We start from the raw sequence: 21,938 nt of genomic DNA, 5'->3' as shown, positions 1-21,938 counted from the left end.
TGTGAATGTCTTAATGTTTATCCAAGTCTTTTGTATAAAATATGTCATAATATCATAAGGTTGGAATGCAAATAATACTTATTACCTTGTTATATGTGCAAGTCCTTGATATACAAGTTATTGCATTTAGCTTTCCATAACAAGCAACAAACTTATTATAACACTAAACCCAATTAGAAAATACCAATACTAGTATGTCATAAACAAGTATCTACAAGCTTGTTCCATGCCACATCCAAAGTAGAAGGTGCATAAAAATAGTGATGGCTCATTTTGAAACACAAGAGAAACATAAGAGAAACATAGGGATATTAAAGTCTAAAATAACTTCAAAGTTCAAACTTTGTTACCATTTTGCGGTATTGATCAAGCACAAACCAAAGGGTTTTATGTAGAAAAGTCCTATTATTTTGAGAAAATTTTTGATAAAGTCCTATAAGGTTTTTTTTTCTGAACAGAAAAGTCTCGATGGTTTAACATTTTTCCGAAATTAACGAAAAAGTCATTTTTTATATTTTAACAGGAAATGACAGATTATATGATTTTCACAAAATAATGAGATTTTTCTGTTAAGAAAAAAAACATTTAGGACTTTATTAAAAAAATTTCTCAAAATAATGGGACTTTTCTGCATCAAACCCCAAACCAAACCAATTATAAACATTAAGCTCATTAATGGAGAGAAAATAACAATTAGCTAAGATCGAGCCCTAACAGAATGTTGAAAGAAGGGGAGGTTAACGATTCAAAATTGATCGGTAATATGATGCATTATGAAATGCAGGAATATGAACCGATGTAAAAAATAAATAACTTCGTAAATACAGGATAAATGCTTACCAAGAATGAGGCGACGATGTAAGAGGAGGTTTCAATACCCTTTGATTTGGTGAGAACAGAAAGATACCGAGGGAAACATATACTCCTTTAATCGATAGTCGGTCCAAAATTGATCCTTAATCGAAAATCGTTGGAACAAAATCACTCCAAAAGCAAACCCTAATTGAGTGAAAAGAAGGGGAGATATTGGGATGAAGAAATTTGCAAGGATTTGCTAAGGCTCAAGAAATAGAAATGGAGAAAGAGATGTATACCCTAAACTTTTCAATTCTTGATCTCTTGTAAAAATATTATTCTTGATTGTAGACGAATATTTCAGAGATTCAAAAAAATATCAATTTCGCTATTTGTTGTGTAAAAAAAACAGAAGAAATAGAATTGAAAAGGGGGAAATGAAAAAGGTGGAGGCGGAAGACGGAGGGAAATTAAAAGTTTGGAAATCGCTTTGTATATCTGGACGTACTGCACGGACTAGCCTTCACAAATTTTGCAAGTATGTCATGAGATTATATGGTCCACAATATCTGCGCAAACCTACTTGTAGTGACGTCCAACAATTATATGCTCATCACTCGCATGCGCACGACTTTCCTGGAATGTTAGGAAGCCTAGATTGCCTCCACTAGGCATGGGGTTGTTGTCCGAATGCCCATAAAGGGTAATACACCCGAGGCGATCATGGTTATCCAACCAATATACTTGAAGCTATTGCCTCACAGGATATGTGGATATAACATGCATTCTTTGGCTCACCTAGCTCCCTCAATGACAGTAATGTTCTAAACATGTCATCGTTACTTGACGACATGTATAACGGGACTGCACCCGACTCATCCTTTCAAGTAGTTGGAACATTGTATAGTAATGGGTATCATCTTGTGGACGAGATCTATCCGGAGCGTGGTTGTTTTGTGAAGTCATTATCTTTTCCAAATGATCGTAAAAGGTTGAAGTTTAAGAGAGCTCACGAGAAGGCGAGAAATGATGTTGAACGAGCATTTGGGAGTTTGAAAAAACGTTGGCGTATTCTTATATATTATGCACCTTATATGGAGGAAAAGAAAATGAGTGAGGTGATGTACACTTGTATCATATTGCATAATATGATTCTCGAAGATGAAGGAAGTGCAATATGTGAGTATAACGAAAACGAGATCGTTCCACCGACACAAGCTTTAGAGGTTGGAAGCGCTGAGTACATGTCGATGAGGGAAACACTTCATGATGTTGAGACGCATCATGTTCTTTATAGGGACTTGACGGAACATACTTGGACCGTCGACCACATCGATCTTAACGCAGAACCGGTCGACGAATTGGAAGGTCAATTTTCCGATGAAGACGTACCTTAGGTCTATCTAGATTTGATAATTTTAGTTTTTATGTTTTTTATTTTAAATTCTAAGTGTTTTTGTGTGTGTGTGTGTGTTTCTTGCTTTTTTCGTTGAAGTGTAATGAAATTCTAATTTCAAATTAAGTTGGTTAAATTGTTTATTTTTAATATAAATTAATTAAAAAAAATAATATAACAAGTGTGGCAATCCGCGTCTAGCAAATGACAAGTTTTGACAAAACTATGGTAAGTATGACGTGACGCTTACATGGACCGTGGCAAGCGTGACACCACACCTTCCAACCTTAATGAGATATATAGAGGTTGAGAAAACTTTATGCATATAAAATTAATGAGAAAGGAGTTTTAGCTAAAAGTGCGTAGGTTAAAACTGTGATATCGATTTTTTTTTCTTAAAATAAAAAATTTATTGACGTTTTTTTAAGGTCATTGTTAGATTTTATAAAACTTCTAGTTACAAAGAAGAAGAGGAAAAGGTCAATTTCTCTCGAACGCTTCAAAATGTGATGATTTAATCAATATATTTATCCATTGTATAAAAGAGAAAAAAAAATCAACTTCTCTCGAACATTTCAAAATGTGATGATTTAATAAACATATTTTGATAAAGAGAAAAAAAAAAATCGAACTTCTCTCGAACACTTCAAATGTGATGATTTAATCAACATATTTATTCTGTCTATTAGAAATAAAATTTAATGAAAGATTTTGAATGATATGACATGTATAAGTGATATTAATTTAATTAAAATTTTCCATTATAAGGTTGTGGGGAGTGGTCATAGTCAAACCACCAGCCACATCAGCACCATGTAGGTATTTTACCATTCTACAACCAACCCACCAGGTTATAAAAATGATGTTTATCGGTGTGTTGGTAGTGAAGATGAAAAAGGAGGAGAGAGAAGGAGAGGAAATGTGAGTGGAAAATTAAAGAACCAATGAGAATGTCAGTCTTCTTTCGTCTTCACAACCACTAGAACTCACTTCACAGCCAAACCACCGGTCTATGGGGCGGTGTTCACCGGTGGATTAGTGTGACACATGTGTGCCACATAGGAAACTCACGCGTGGGTGTGAACCTACTCCGGGTAGCCTAAGATGTTATTATGGTGGTGGTCATTCAATTCTTCCAACTTCAATAGAAGAAAATGACTATTTTATTAAATATGGCATAAATTAGATTTTATAAAATGTTTTATTTTATTTTGTAGATTTTAGTGGATTGTAGAAACAAAATTATTATAAAAAAAATTATTAGACTTCATGTAACAATCCATTTAAACTCTAATAAATACAATACAATTTTTTTACATATGCTTAAATGGAACGTTTATAACCAATATGTATACATATTATTTAACCAAATTAACTTTACAATGCAATCATAGTTAGTGAATCGTGCGAATGTTATGGGTGTGTTTTGCACTAAGCGTTTGTAAGCTTATAATTTTAACAAAAAACTTCGTTTTAAACAGAATGTCTAAGCTTTTAACTTTTATTTTAACAAACTTAAAATGTAAAAACTATCTTCAATTAATTACTCTATAAATAGAAACCATTAATTTTGCCCATCTGTCAATCTTCAATTAATTACTCTATAAATAGAAACCATCACCTTTCGATTACTCGCAAAAAAAAAAACATGGAACTTCTATTTTTGGTTATATCTTCTGTTACTTTCTTCCTCCTTCTCCTGCATGGCCTGGACCTCTACCGTAGAAGAAGTCTTCCACCGGGTCCTGCCGGCCTTCCAATCATCGGAAACCTTCTTGAGCTTGGACCTAAACCCCATGAGTCCCTTGCCAAACTCTCCAAGAAACACGGTCCACTCATGACAATCCGATTAGGCAGCATCACCAGCGTGGTGGCGTCCACACCTGATGCCGCCAGAGAAATCCTCCAACGCAATGACGAGGTCTGTTCCGGCCGTATCGTCCCGGACGCCGTCACCGCCTTGGATAACCATGACATGGCGGTCCTTTGGATCTCACCAAACGAGGAGTGGCGGACCATCAGGAAAGCCCTCAACACTTACCTCACCCACCAACACAAACTCAACACCCTCCGTGACCTTCGCCAGAACATTGTCGAGGGCATGCTGGAGTTCCTCCGGGAATCCGGGCGGAAGAAGGTGGCCGTGGATATAGGAAAGTTGTCATTCGCAGTGGCGCTCAACCAGATGTCAAACACATGCCTTTCACAGAACATGACCAGCTATGAGTCGGATGATATCGGTGGGTTCAAGACGGCTGTGAAGACATTGATGGAGGTGGACGGGAAGTTTAACATAGCAGACATATTTCCGGTGTTGAAACCGTTAGACCCTCAGAACATACGGTGGCAGGCGAAGGCTGCTTATGATTGGTTCGATAAAGTGACAGCAGGTTTCATAAGTGAGAGACTAAAGCATCGAATGTCGAGCATGGAGAGGTTTGGTGATATGCTGGATTCGCTGCTGGACTACAGTGAAGAGAACGAAGCAGACTTCAATCTCATACATATCAAGACTTTACTTGTGGTAGATCCTCATTCATTTTCCTTATTTTACTATCATTTTTATAGAAAAAACATTATTTAAAAAAACGCTAAACAAGACATCGATTCCAAATATTCTTAATAATCGAGTTGTTTAGATTTTTTTCTTTCTAAATAATAAGTAATTATGGTTTTTTTTTCAAAATTTTAAAGATTATCTAATATAATCTGTAAGGTTCAACATAACATGGTATAATTAAGACTTTATTCCAACAGAAAGCCTTTAATACAACGACTACTAATTTTTTTGGGGGGAAACGGTGATATAGTTAATATGAAGAGCCACATCTAGCATTTAGCAAGCCACCTACTTCTAGTAATTTAAGATAAAATTCACTACTTTCGTTCTCCTTTTTAAAAATCATTACTCCAAGTTTTTCACTTGTGAAACGTTCACGTTCCTTACAAAAAGTCCAAAAATTTCATATTGATTTTATGTGGATCATTGAAAGAGACAATGAAAGAAAATGAAAGTCGGATTTGGAATTATAGAAGTGTTGGATTGATCATAATAACCAAAAATAATATTTTAATATTCTCAAATAAAGAAGTATACCAATAAGGTTTGATAATTGTTTCATTTTGTATATATATAGTAAATCCGATGATGCTAATGAAAGATTTTAATACCAATGTATTCAATTACAGGACTTGTTTTTAGCAGGGACAGAAACAAGCTCAAACACAACAGAATGGGCAATGACTGAGTTATTGCTTAATCCTGATATGTTCTCAAGAGTTCGAGAAGAAGTGTCCACAATAGTAGGAAAAGATGGGAAAATTCAAGAAGCCAAAATCATTGACTTGCCATATTTGCATGCTGTCATCAAGGAGACAATGCGACTCCATTTATCAGTTCCATTATTAATACCTCACAAAACCGAGACAGAAGTTAAACTCGGTAAATATGTTGTGCCAAAAGATACACAAATTCTTATCAATGCCTGGTCCATAGCACGGGACCCAAGGTATTGGGAGGAGCCAGAAAAATTCAATCCAGAAAGGTTCTTGGGAAATGAACTCGACTACAAGGGTCAACATTTCAAGTTTATACCATTTGGATCAGGGCGAAGGATGTGTCCAGGAATTCCCTTGGCTCATAGGGTTGTGAGTTTAATGGTTGCATCGTTTGTGTATCATTTTGAATGGAATCTTCCACATGCTAGGGAAGAGATGGACATGAATGACATTTTTGGCCTCACTTTGCTAAGGGCGACACCTCTCGTTGCTACTCCCGTACCTGTTAAATAAGTGCATAGATTGTGAAGAGATGATGCAACTAGCAATTATTAACTATGGTTCAATAAATTCTAGTTTTATTTTTAAAGTTTGTAACCTTTAGTTATTGTGTAATATACTTTTAATGTAACGATCATTTCCAAATAAGTACACAAAAAGAATACATCTTTCCAAATATCGTCTATATATAGTACAACGTATGTAGTTCACAAGCACCAGAATAGACAAACTAACAGGCGCTTCTACTTATAACTCAATAATACAATAATTATTAATAATATATTAAATGTATTAAAAATTATGTAATGTATGGGTCGGTTTAAGTTCCTTTCTACATATTGGGTTGGTTTCGGTTTTGTAGGTTGGTTATAAACATCCAAACCGAACCCAAACTAAAATTTTCTATTTTAAAAGGCCCATACCCAAAATCGATTGTTCTGATTTAGTATCAATTTTATCAGTTTTCTAGTTTCCTATTTCGATTTTGAACACACCTAATATTACTAAATAATTAATATTATCAAGTCATTTCCAAGAAGGTCTTCAACCTATTTGATAAAATATCTTACCATATAACTTACTAGGGAAAATGACACATTAACCCTACAATGTACTAAAAATTTGTTAATTCAGCCCTTTAACTTATTTACATGCTTTTTAAGAGAACAAAGTTAATTTTATCGAATCTAATTGATCATTTTGGACAAAATGAAGGGCTCACCCGATTATCCCTTTGCCACATAGACATTTGTTGACCTATTTTTTCTTTAACCCACATTCACTTTGAATGTACAACCCCGTGAAGCACCTGATAAACCTAGTACTATTCATCTTCTTCCCCATCCTAACCCCACCTTATAACTCAATAACCAACCTACCACTAATAATCGGTTCATCTACCTCCCTACACCATAAACACACACACACACATAGATATTGTTGTTCATGAGAATAGATCAATGTAAGTATGGCTTCCCCAAGGAGAAGAAGGTCATCATCCTCGGAGACAACGGGTGCGTTATAAAAAGCGATCAAATGCAATAATAATAATAATAATGATAATAATAATAATAATATCCGAATAAATTATAGGAATCTGAGGTTTCTGTTTGATCATTCACGAGATTCAAATCATGTTTATTGTAGAAAACTTATGAATAAATTTTTCTGAACTCTGATTGGACATTATGTATCTGGTAGAAGCTTTCCTCAATATCTGTGCTAATCTATGTTTATTTAATAATATGGTATATGGTTGGGAAAATGTATCTAATGAACCAGTAAATTCAAATTACCGATCTCTTTATTTTCAGTATGTTGATGATTTATGGGCCCTGATTTTGTTTCACATTTAATGATTTAGATATGTATGTGAATCGCAAGTTTAACAATTAGAATGACACTACAACTAAGTGAATATCATATATCATGTAGCTGATCAAGAACTTGAAGATCGAACATTGTTTTCATAATTTTTATGCTTGATCGTTTGCTTGCTAACATCTGAAAATGATAATTATTTGTATCATAGTATTCTATTTTTTTTCTTCTAATTTGAAAATATGCCTAATTATAGCATTGTACTTTTATATTTCTTAGGAAAAGCAATGTACTTCATTTTTTACCCATTGTAGCAATGTACTTTAACTTTCTTGCCCATAATAGTAATTTACTTTTAATTGATTCTTACCCCGATATCCAGTTTCATTTATTTGCAGGCGAAGTACTTTGGTTGCACCCGTTACAGCTACACATTTTGTCTTTATTACCTATAATAGCAATTTACTTTCTGTAGATATTACCCATAATATTCACTTTAACTAAAACCTTACGCCATAGACACACACCTCAACAGTTTTTTTAGACTTTTTATTGATGTGTTTGATATTTTGTCCAAGAATATCATTTTGTCGTCCTCATTATATATATATATATATATATATATATATATATATATATATATATAGAGAGAGAGAGAGAGAGAGAGAGAGAAAGAGAGAGTTAGGTTCAAATGTTTTTACTAACTATTGTGTGCATATATGATTGATTATATACCAATCATTTTAGTTATTTTAAGAAAATAATTAATGCATATTAAATGCTGAAGGTTTAATTAATACTCATTATATATTTAACATGTAATATGCATTAATTACTTTCTTAAAATAACTAAAATGATTGGTCTAGAATCAATCCTGCATGCACACAATAGATAGTTAGAACACAATAACCTAACCATATATATATATATATATATATATATATATATATATATATATATATATATATAAATTGTGTGCATGAATGCACCAATAGGAAATTAGGAAAAAATAAATCATTTAAGGGTATTATAGTAATCTTTGCATAGTTAATTATGGTAGATCAACAACAATTCTTTATATCACGCAAGAAGCAAAGATAAATATAAAACATTAGCCCTAAATCGATTTCATCGCTTCCCACCACCCCTGTAGATCGATTAAAAACAACATCGGAGAGGACACCTTCAAAGGACGGTAATACCATTTTTTTTCTTCTTCTCTCTTCCACAACCGCCACTTCCAGATTTGATAAAATAATCAATCGAAGATTAATTGTTTGATTGAAGATTCATATTTTCGCTCAGCCAGAAACCAAAAGACTCAGGTGAAGATCTCTGTCTCGTATTCAACAAGCAGCCATGGCGACTAAAGTTCAGAGGATAATGACCCAACTTATCGTACATATTCTTTCCTTTTCCAAAACCAACTTAATTAACTGGAAACCCTAATTGATTTCCCACATTTTCACCTTTATTTGAAGTTACGACTAATAGAATCTTTAACTTTTTCCTCTTAATTCTAGAACCTGATATTCAGATTCCTTCAAAGTGTAAGATCTACTCACATTTTGAATTTCATTCAAAGGTTTGTTTGGACGAATTGGCTGATTTTCTGAGTTTGATGTTGTGTGTGAAACAGAAAGCGCATATCCGATATGGCTTTTTGAATTGGTTGATTATAATTTCGTATGCTTGGTTTTTTGATGTAGGGTTATGATAAGTACATGAATTTGGTTCTTGAGGATGCAGAGGAAGTCAATATAAAGAAGAAAACCAGAAAGGCTCTAGGTCAACTAGCTTGACTATCCTTCTTTCTATCTTCCTCATGATTATCCTTGTTTCTATCTTTTTTGCCTAATAACCGATGCTTCATACATATGATGCATTCCAACTGCTCGATGAAATGTCAGTAAGAAGTTTGATCAGTCCTGTGTAAGACACGTGTTGCTTTTAGGTTAAAGTATACTCAAATCCAACCTCGAAATGTCTTTTTCTCTCTCTGTAGCAACAGTAAAAGCTGCATTTTGATTGTTAATGTCAAACATGAAACTTTTCAATTGGGAAATAGTCAAATAGTTTTTGATCTATAGTTATTACTATGAAAAGAGTTACACTTTGTTTCTTGATATCTTATATGTATAACTCTGAAAGATCTATAACTTTTTATTTTACATCGCATAACAGAGAATCACCATGCTATGTGTAGCAACCAAACTCACAAGAAGTGCACTATCTTCAGCTAAATATCATTCATCATTCTTCAGAAAACAGTCATTCTTCACCAATTTTGTGGGAAGAGAGTCCAGAATAAAGCATTCCATTCCAGGGGACTTTCACAAATGGGTTTCAATTCCCACCCACAACTTTTCAAGCTTTGCTTATGGCTTCACTCCATTGAAGCACAAGCCATTGGAATCCTTCATTAATGTTGAGAGAGAAAAGCTTCAAACTCCAGAGGATCTAGCTTCAATTTGGGATGATGTATGTTTCTTTCACTTGGTGATCTCTTTCAATTTGAATCCCATTAGTTTTCGTGAATTATCATTTTTCTTAATTTTAATTTCCAATTATGTGTTACTTGGATTGGTTCATATTAGAATGCAAACACATGCTCATTCTATGAGAATATAAATATTACATAAAACATGTGTTGCTAGTAATTTTGACAGAATACATTTATACATGCTTTAGAATGTTTATGCATATAGAAAAAAAATGATTTAAGTGCATTCTGTTATATATTTTGTTAGAATTTATTTATATATATGCATTCTGTTAGAATGTCTTCTAAGAATGTTTTTTAACAACAAGTATTTTTGTTTAACTGGTAATACTAACGAGTAATGTATTTTGTTAGAATTTATTTATATATATGCATTCTGTTAGAATGTCTTCTGAGAATGTTTGTTAATAACAAGTATTTTTGTTTAACTGGTAATACTAACGTAAAACTAACGAGTAATGTATCTTATTCTTACAGAGTTGTATGGAGAATGAATTCAATATTGATCATACAAAGAGAAATATTTGGAATCGAGTTCAACAACAAGTATATATGCGAACATCAAGTGGATTATATGGACCACTGAATTCAAGAATGCTATTTTTTAAGAATTTTATTTATTTTTTATGATATTCTGTTAGAATATGTATAAATATATTAAAATATATAAGGATATTAGTTTGTAAGAATATGTATGAATTTGTATTTTATTTCGGATGTGTATTAAGAATAAAATCATAGACCCAACTTGGATGTATATGAATAATAATCTAGAATTCTTAAATCAGGTTCATTATCAAAAAAAACCTGTATTGGAAATATATTCTGCAAGAATAAAATCAAAAATATATTTACTAGTTTATGGTTGGCATTCAGTCATTCTGACAGAATAAAATCGGATTTTTAAATTTGAATTAATTTAAAAAATTCAGATTTTTTAAAATTAAGGGAATTAAGGATTCCTTAAAATCCGAAAATTTCCTTTTTTAAAATAGGTTAATTGACTAAAATGCCCTTTTGCTGAGATTTATGTGATTATATGATACATGCTACCCTATTGTAATATTATAGACCCTCAGATCATGATTGTTGATTGTATTCATCCAGTGGTCCAGATTTGTGCATTCTGGCACACAATAGTTAGTGAAAACAAAATAACCTATGCATATATATATATATATATATACACACACACACACACACACACACTAGGTTATAACCCGTGGAAACCATGGTTACAAAATAAATAAATTTTATAGTAAAAAGTTATAACTATTAATTAGTTATTTTCAATAAATTATTAATTAAGATATTTAGATTATAGTCCGCAGAAACCATGGTCACAAAAATAAATAAATTTTTATAGTAAAAAATCATAATTATTAATATATTATTTTCAATAAATTACTAATTAAGATATTTATGTTTTTTTATTTATGTAAAATTATAATTGTTGATTCAAATAAAATTATAATTATTGATTACCAATTGTTTTGAATTTCAAATTTCAAAATGATAATAAATAATACTAATTTTAAGAGATATAGAAGAATTTTAATTTAAATGTAAAATCATAGAAAAAGTCATGTGTAATTTTTAGAGAGTGGAAACCACGGTTGATAAAAAAACGTAGTATGTTTAGATATTCTATAAAATGATAAGTTTGTACTTTGTTTTGAATATTTTATAAAAGCATAAGTTTATACAATGCTATATATATATATATATATATATATATATATATATATATATATATATATAAGGTATTACACAATTCACAAAGTAAAACCATATTTAAATTTCAAAAGTATAATCATTAATCATGGATTGCAAGATTTTTAAAAAAACATGTACAATAAATAAAATCATTGTATTAAAATGAATTGAAGGATAGTGATTCTTATATATAATTAGTAAATATTGAAAATAGACAAAATTAATCAACATTTCTCAGAAAAAATAATATGTATCAATTCAGGGAATTTGAGTATTCAAAAACAACCAATATTTTAGTATAATTGCAAACAAAATATTGAATTTACATAATTACGATAATATTGATTACTAAAAAATGTGATTGATAACCCTTCATAGTTATTTATTTTACTTAATACTATTATAGATTTTTTAATAACTTTATTAAATATAATATATTGAATGAATGTTCCTTAATTAAACATAAATGCATAATTTATCAAGAATATGTTTATCAAGCAGTGAATGAAAATCAATTCCCTACTTTTCATAATATAACATCCACATGCTTTAAGGATCAATATTCAAAATATTATAAGAACTCATATCCTAGAGAATTTGTAACCAAACATTTGAAGGATATCATTGAATTCATGCACACAACACACACATATATACTTACTTATATATTCAATCACCTACATACACACATACACTAAACGACATGAATACTGACACATACAAAAATTATTCCTTTAAAAATAAATTCCTAAATGGTGCATGTTTAAAAAAATGGTCATTGTTTAAAAATATGTAGAACATGTCCCTTTTAAAAGAAATACAGAAAAGGCCCATGTTCAGAATGCTATAAATGACATTTTATAGAAAGTAGGATGCTATAAAAAAATATTTTAATTTTACAGTCCAGTTCAAAATGGATTGCTATTTATTACAAACAAACAAAATATGTTGCTATTTATGGGATTTTATCACGAAATACACACAAATAGTCATATACTTACTCACACATACAGTCACATACATACTCACATACAATAAACGACCATCATCATAGACCAAGAGGATCAACCCAAAGTCTCCCAATAGGCTGTAAGTTTTCACGTCTATTAGTTAGCATCAACAAAAGAAAAATAACAAAAAATAGAAAATTAAAACATGAAATGTTAAAAAAAAAATCAATTTAGGGCGAAAAACAATTTACATTAAAAGGAAAATGGTGGGTCCGATAGATATCTAAACAAAACATATGATAGGCATATAAACAGAAAAACCCAACCACATTAAGCTAGAAAAATACAAAAATATAATAAAAATGGATATATTGAGAAACTATTTATGCATATCTGGATAAAAAAAAAACTAACCTTTTTCATGACTTTGATTTATAAGGATAGCAAAATTGACATCACTTGTGGTTTTTAGACGTTGATATATGTCTAAAAGATCTCCAACATGATTGTTCTTCACGTCTTAAAATGCCAGTAGGGTGACTGTTCTCTCCAACTTCTCTAGAAAGGTTTGTTGTATTGTGGAAGTTTATCAGATGAAGGGTATTTTGGGCATATTAAATATTAGTATAAGAAGATCAGAAGTTACATTTTCCTCTCCCCTTGGAGAGAGCTCCTCCCGTGTAAATTACAGCACTTCTTCACCCTTTCAATTTATATTCAATTCCATCAACCTTTGTTGTTGCAGATGGAAAAATTATTGTGGATTTGTATCTAGATTTTGAATAGCATATTTGCCACATTAATAGTTTTGTGAAATCAAGCAAAAGCATATTCAAAAAAATCACGCATTTCACCAAACACTTAGTGTGCATATAATTAGCTCTCGTGTACCGATGTTGGTGATGAGAATCTGATGAACCAGATCTTCTGAATCCATTTGCTCCTTGTACACAATTCCCTTACTGGTTACCGTGGTTGAACATTGGCGATTGGCGATTGGTATTTTCACCCTCAATTGAAAAATCGAACATAGATAGAACCATAAACATTCGATTAAAAGGGATGAAAAGGAAAAAAGACACATGAAAAATTCTAATTAAGCGAACCAAAACATGAAATTAACCTATCATCAATGATTAGGGTTAAAGAATAAACTCACCACTTTGGGATAAAATACCTCAACACTTATACATCGCCAAGCTTCAACAATTGTCAATTGTAGCACCAAACAATCACTAAAACCGATGGAGGCGGACGTTACATCATATAAATACATATATTGAGCGTTAGCGTTAGTTTTGGAAGCGCTTACGTTCACTGCACCTTCCGATCTTGTTAATTAACACAAATATCTTGGTGATAATACTTGATTTCTCATACTGGAGTTGGAAATGAGGAGCCCTATAAAGAGGGCCGAGGTTTAAGGTATACAGGAGTATCAAAACTGATTCTACAACTAAGAGGGTTTATAGGAGTTTTATTTTGGTTCCTGAATTATAGGGATTGCTCTCTTCGAATTTAAATTCAAATGATTAGATAACCTGAAAATCAGACGAAGGGAAGAAGATGGGCCGCAACGAGTTTATAACAGCTGAAGGACAATTTTCGGGAATTCACTTTGAAATCTTGAGCGGGAAAATAAGCTGTGAGGGTCTTGAAGAATGCCACGTGGCAAAAATGTACTTATATATATATATATATATATATATATATATATATATATATATATTTGTGTGTGTGTGTCCTTTTCATTGATGTGCTTGATATTATGCCCAACAATGTTCTAACACATAGTCATTACGTCATCCTCATTAAATATATATATATATACAGAGAGAGAGAGAGAGAGGTGGGTTCAATTAAGAAAATAAAAAAGGTTGAGAATGGGGGAATCATTCTCAGCCACTCATTTTATTCAAGCATAAAAAGACACGGTGGCAAACTTGTAAATATGAGAACAACCTTCAATCTCAAATACGTATCTGTAGTTCAAACTCATTCATCGTTCGTCATCCAAATTTCTTCTCCAACTTTCAACAATCATCCAGATTTCTTCAATTAAACCATCATCAACATCATCTAGTGCTAATCAATTATCGATCTTCGTCAATAATCAACACGATTCAACAGTTAATAACAAAAATTCGTTTTTGGTTCTTTTAATTCAACCTTCAATTGTGCTTGAATGCGATCAGATCTTCAACATCTATGATTAATTATACTTCCAGCGTTATTAGATCAACATCATCGATAATCAACAAAAATCCACTTCATATCATTCATTCAACATCGATTATCAAATAAAACTTGAAAATTGAGGTTAGAAAAATATCAAATCGTTTTTTTTTTTTTGAAAAACTTCATATAATTCTCTATCAATCTACTCTTTTGTAAGATTTAAATAGTCAAAATATCATGTTTTTAACATTTTTAAAAAAAAGTTAAATTGTATGCACTCCAACTGTTTGATGAAATGCATGAACTAAATTACCACGTTATATTCATATATGAATATGTTTTCTCAGTATATGATTATTAAAACAAAAAACAAATATGCAAGTCTGTATGTTATTCATATGTGAATAACATATAAAAATTATATATATTTGTGAAAATACATTGTAATATTCATATGTGAATATACTGTGTAATATTCATAAGTGAATATATCATCTAATATTCACAAATGAATATATACTGTGTAATATTCACATGTGATATACCATGTAATACTATGTAATATTCAGATATGAAAATATTATCTAATATTCATAAGTGAATATACCATCTAATATTCATAAGTGAATATACCATCTAATATTCACAAGTGAGTATATTATGTAATATTCATAAGTCAATGCATCGTCTAATATTTAAATATGAATATACTATGTTTATTATATGCTATATTCATATATGAATGATACTTAAATTGTAAAAAAAAAAAAAAAATTAATCATAGTTTTTATTAATAACTGAATAACGAATATACTGTAGTAAAAACCTGATTCATTTTTATTCATTTATGAATAACGATAGCTGAAAATATAAAAAAAAATATTATTTTATCTTAAAACTATATCAATATGGATGTCTATTTGTAGAGAATAAACAATCATGATTTTTTGGTATATTTAAAATTATTTTTCGATAAAAATAGCTTCTTAAAAATTAAAAAAAAACGAAAAAACTATGTTTTTGTATATATTAAGGTAATGATTAACATAGTTTAAGGAAACATGTTTTGTTGGAAAACACATGTCTATTCCTTTTTCATTTCTGTTGGTACGACGGAGGCTTTTGTGGTAAAAATAAATGAATGGCCGAGAATGATTCCCCCATTCTCAACTTTTTTTTCTCAATTAAACCCTCCTATATATATATATATATATATATATATATATATATATATATATATATATATATATATATATATATATATATATATATATTGTATGGTTGTATGAATAAATATGTATCATCAGATAAAAAGAATAAAGCGCTATGATCTTAAAGTTTTTATGTTGTTAAAATGGAATAACATATGCTATATAATCACATTATCTCTTTGTAATTGTATAAGAGTAAAAATACATACAATTTATTTAACGCATGGCCATATTCTAGGAAAATACTTAGTCAAAACTATTAATTTAATCAATTTATTTAACTAAATAAAATAAAACAATTAATATTCATATTAATACATTTTGATTTCATGAGAAACATTTTGATTTCATTTTTTAAGAAGTTAGGAACCGCGGTGAAACGAATTTTATTTTTTAGGAATTACATTTATTTTTAAAGAATAAAACTAAAAATGTTTAAATATGAAAAAGAAAACATTAAAATCTAACAAAATTATTAATATATTTTGAAAAAAATATTGTTGCTAATGCATTGTGAGAGAGTATGAAATAAAAGAATACGATTGAATGTAAGAATAAAAACATTCTTGTTATGCATATCTCTATTGATTGGTTTTTTTTTATATATAAAAAAAAATGCATGTTTTACTTAAAATCCCACTCAGCCACATGCCAAAATTTATATGATCTTATTTTGAAATTTTGGTTGCCCTTTGGCAATGGAATGCATAACAAACATGGATAAAAAGTGATCGGACTCAACGGTAACAAAAAACAACAAAGAACAATTTATGTTCTTAAGATTTTATACAAATTTTTTTCATAAACTCTATTAAACGTCAAAAACTACCAAGTTTTATGACGACCACCTTGTTTATAATAGGGAAACTGCAATAAAGTCCCTTCATATTGGCCTCATAATCGATTTAGTCCTTATGTATTTTTTTTTATTCAATTAAGTCGTAAATACCGGTAATGGTATTCAATTTAACCCTTTGACCCGGTCAACATGTCATCCAACTTTCAAAAATTATATTTTTGGCCCAGATTTCAAAATTTATTACAAATTTGGTCCAAAATTTACACTTTTGGCCCAGATTTTAATTTTTTTTACAAATTTGGTCCAAAATTTACCCTTTTTGCCCAAATTTTAGAATTTTATTATGAATTTATCCTAACTTTAGTTTTTTTACAACTTTTTTCTCAAAAATTTGTTTCTAATATGTTTTTTCTTTATAAACTCATATTTATACAAAAAAAAGATACTTTCACATAAAAATCTTATTTTTTCTACATAAAAACTTTTTTTAAAAGGTTTTTTGTATATAAAATATCTAGTTATAAAAATAGGTTTGGACTATTTGTGTGATATCTCTTAAAAAATCAATTAAGAAACTAAAAGTAACCCTAAATTATAAAAACAGGTTTGGATTATTTGTTCTTTAATCACATTTATTTGAAAGTTTAAACTAGTTACATTGTATATGAAAGTTTAAAATGTATATAATATAATAATATTATATTTTATTCGTAAGAATTTTTTTAAGAAAAAAGTTAAAATCATAACTTTGATATATTTTTTTATAACTTTTTAATAAATATATTATCTAAATAAAACATATCCATTTATGGCACGTGTCTGATCTATGTTTTGATTTTTTATTGCCAATCAACCTTTTCTTATTTGGATTATTTATAATCTTGTATTTCCTTTATTATTTAATGTATGTTATATGAAATATTGGTTGCAATTTATTATCGATAAACATGTTTTTAGGGGAGTGAGAAATGACCAAAAATACAATAGCAACATAAATATATAAAATATTATAACTATCAATAACACAATAGAATATTTTAACTAAAGTTCTAAAGAATTTACACATGAGTTTGGTTAAAAAAAATTACTCAAAGACCTAAAAAATTCTTGAGTTGAGCTTCACAAGGAATTTTTTTAACCAAACTCATGTGTAAATTCTCTAGAACTTTAGTTAAAGTATTCTATTGTGTTATTGATAGTTATAATATTTTATATATTTATGTTGCTATTGTATTTTTGGTCATTTCTCACTCCCCTAAAAACATATTTATCAATAATAAATTGCAACCGATATTCCATATAACAGACATTAAAAAAGAAAGGAAATACAAGATTATAAATAATCCAAGTAAGAAGAGGTTGATTGGCAATAAAAAATCACAACCTAGATCGGACACGTGTCATGAATGGATATGTTTTATTTAGATAATATATTTATTAAAAAGTTATAAAAAATATATCAAAGTTATGATTTTAACTTTTTTCCTAAAAAAATTCTTACGAATAAAATATAATATTATTATATTATATATATTAAACTTTCATATATAATGTAACTAGTTTAAACTTTCATATAAATGTGATTAAAGAACAAATAATCCAAACTTATTTTTATAACTAGATATTTTATATACAAAAAACATTTTAAAAAAAGTTTTTATATAGAAAAAAATAAGATTTTTATGTGAAAATATGTTTTTTCTTGTATAAATATGAGTTTATAAAGAAAAAACATATTAGAAACAATTTTTTGAGAAAAAAGTTGTAAAAAAAACTAAAGTTAGGATGAATTCATAATAAAATTTTAAAATTTGGGCAAAAAGGGTATATTTTGGACCAAATTTGTAAAAAAATTTAAAATCTGGGCTAAAAGTGTAAATTTTGGACCAACTTTGTAATAAAATTTGAAATTTGGGCCAAAAATGTAATTTTTGAAAGTTAGATGACCTGTTGACCGGGTCAAAGAGTTAAATTGAATACGATTACCGGTATTTGGGACTTAATTAAATAAAAAAAATATATAAATACTAAATCGATTATGAGGCCAATATGTAGGGACTTTATTGCAGTTTTCTCTTTATAATAATCTAGGAATCACCTAGTTTAAGAAACAATATAAATTCAGAAGTTTTTATCCTATTGGGAGATAATTGGTAATCAAAAAAAATCTTAACAAAAAAATGTTCAAATAAAATAAAACTTATAAAATTAAATCTTCAAATTACGATGAAATCCACCACATCATTTGGTTTTAGACAAAATTGCAAAAATGGTCCCTGTGGTTTCTTATTTTATGTGGTTATAGTCCAAACGTTTGAAAAATTGCAGATTTGGTCCTTTTCAACAAGTTTTATTGTGGTTTTGGTCCCTCATCCGTTAAGTTTAACTGGTTGGCTGTTAACTTTTTTAAAATGACAATTTTACCCTCAGGGACCATTTTCGCAGTTTTGTCTTTTACCATACCATAAGGACCATTTTTGCATAAGTTCTTTTTTATTTTATTGAAGTATTATATATTAATAAATATTATTTTTAATATATAATATTATATATTAATAAATAATTTTTTATGGGATTATTAATTTATTATAGTTGTTTTTTTTGGGGGAACGACTATAGTTGATTTTTTTTTTTTAAATTTTTTTTGTTTGAGTAATTCTTTTTATTGAGTTATTATATATAAATATATATAGTTTTTAATATATATAATTTATATCATAATAAATATTATATTATTGGATTATTAATTTCTTTTAGTTAATATTTTTAATTCTTTTTTTAATTATTTTTATTGGATTATTTCTTTTATTTCTTTTAATTTATTATTTTCTTCATATACTAAATATTTTTTTATTGGATTATTAATTTATTTTAGTTAATTCTTTTAAAAAAAATCGACGTAATTATTTTTTATTGAATTATTGTATATCAATACATATAGTTTTTAATATAAAATATTTATATCATAATAAATATTATATTATTGTATTATTATTATCTTCTAGTTAATTTTTCTAATTTCTTTTTTTTTTTAAACTAATTTTTGTTGGATTATTACTTTTAATTTATTATTTTCTTCATATACTAAATATTATTTTATCGGATTATAATAGTAGTTCTTGTTAATTTTATTAGTTCCACCACAAAGTCATGGGATACGCAAAATCGTGGTCTCTCATCATCGAAATCGTTAGGATCATTGCCAAACACTTTCATTTCATCTAGCTTATGATGAGAAACCATTGGAAAAATACCACCACCATCACTCGGTCACCACCACCACTTATAAATGTTATTGGGGTTTGTTGCGCATTATGTGGGATATGAAAGATTCCATTGGATTATGAAGAGGTTGTCGCAGGTGGCTACCAACAACGTTGGGTGGAATATGGTATAATATCTATGGAACCTCCGATGAAGGTGTTTGGAGGTGATCCTGCTAATTTTTGACGATGATAATCGACACTTTTACGTATTTCGACGACTTTGTGGTGAAACTAATAAATTTAAAAACAGTTAATAGTATACATTCAAAATAAAATAATAATCCAATAAGATAATATTTATTATATTAAAAAAATAATAAATTAAAAGTAATATTTCAATAAATTAATAATTCAAAAAAATTACAAAAATTAATAATCCAATAATGTATTATTTACTATGATGTAAATATTATATATTAAAGATAATATTTGTTGATATATAATAATCTAATAAAAAAGAATTGCTCCAACTAAATGAAATTATAAAAAGAGTCAACTAAAAGAAATTAATAATCCAATAAAATACTGTTTCGTAATATGTAATAATCCCATAATATAATATTTATTATGATATAAATATGATATATTAAAAACTATATGTACTGATACATAATAATTCAATAAAAAAGAATTACTTCAACAAAAAAAATTAAAAAAAATGATTAGCTAAAATAAATTAATAATCCAATACAACAACATTTAGTATATGAAGAAAATAATAAATTAAACGTAATAATACAATGAAAAATGTTTAAAATTTATAAAAATTAACTAAAAAAATTAATAATCCAATAATATAATATTTATTACGATATAAATATTATATATTAAAAACTATATGTATTGATATATAATAATTTAATAAAAAAGAATTACTCCAACAATTTTTTTTAAAAAAAATCAACTAAAATAAATTAATAATTCAATAAAAAATATTTATTAAAATATAATATTATATATTAAAAATAATATCTATTAATATATAATACTTTATTAAAATAAAAAAGAATATATGCAAAAATGGTCCTTATAGTATAGTAAAAGACAAAACTGTGAAAATGGTCCCTGGGGGTAAAATTGTCATTTTAAGGAACTTAACGGATGAGGGACCAAAACCACAACAAAACTTGTTGAAAAGGACCAAATCTGCAACTTTTCAAACGTTTGGACCATAACCACATAAAATAAGAAACCACAGGGACCATTTTTGCAGTTTTGTCTTGGTTTTAATTATTATGTTCTGCCCTGCGGAAAAGATGGTTACTTAGAGCTCTTGGTAAATACATAAACATTTTCTGTCACTAGTTAGTGCTTACGAGTAACTCTGGTTGCCATTAAATTGATATGTTAATTTCTGCCAACCCATGTAGTCGAATCCTTATTGCTGCATCTCGGTAATGCTTGTAGCAATCCTTCGTTGGTAACTCTGACATCTTTTGCCCTAGATGTATATATCCCGTCACACACAAACACACATTAATTCTCTCTCCAATCTCTTTTTATATTTCTCTTCCCCGTATCTTGGCTATGTAGCTTTCTGTGATTGATTTGACAATAGAATGGTCTTGGCAATGACACGTTATCAAGGAAAAAAAAAAACAAATAGTGGGTTAAACGCAAAAGCTATAAAAGGCGAAAATTTCAAAATTAATCAATTTACAATACTTAATCTAATAAAACAAGGTTTTTGAAAAATAATCATGTAGTCTGCACGGGCGTTCTACGAACTCGAAATGTCTTATGTCGAGCCATGTGTCTTCAGCCGCCTGTCAGCTAATGGCATTTATTTCACCTCAATTTGTTTTTAGTCATATTTTTTCTTTATCAAAGAAATTTTTTAAAAAAAAATCTTAAAATTTAATTTTCTATGACATAGTCATATATATATATATATATATATATATATATATATATATATATATATATATATATATATATATCCCTTAATTTTTTAATTTTTTATACAAACCTTAAAATATCTTCAAAAATCATGGAAATTTAAGAAAAACTTCTATTCACGATA

The 21,938-nt window shown here is 28.7% G+C and overlaps 1 protein-coding gene and 1 pseudogene across 1 annotated transcript; both read left to right on the top strand.

Moving 5' to 3' along the window:
• Window positions 1-1,625: 1,625 nt before the first annotated feature.
• On the top strand, window positions 1,626-2,192 carry LOC145094996 (uncharacterized). The gene has a single exon (XM_079032941.1). The coding sequence runs from the start codon at window positions 1,626-1,628 to the stop codon at window positions 2,190-2,192; it is 567 nt and encodes a 188-aa protein (XP_078889067.1).
• A 1,647-nt stretch (window positions 2,193-3,839) lies between these two features.
• Window positions 3,840-5,983, top strand: LOC145094995 (geraniol 8-hydroxylase pseudogene; annotated as a pseudogene).
• Window positions 5,984-21,938: the final 15,955 nt, after the last annotated feature.

This window comes from Lactuca serriola, chromosome 3 (genome assembly GCF_051521515.1).
Source record: "Lactuca serriola cultivar US96UC23 chromosome 3, Lser_US96UC23_V15, whole genome shotgun sequence".
Lineage (NCBI taxonomy): Eukaryota > Viridiplantae > Streptophyta > Magnoliopsida > Asterales > Asteraceae > Lactuca > Lactuca serriola.
Note: the sequence above shows the minus strand (reverse complement) of the source record. Positions and strands in the feature narration are given on the sequence as shown.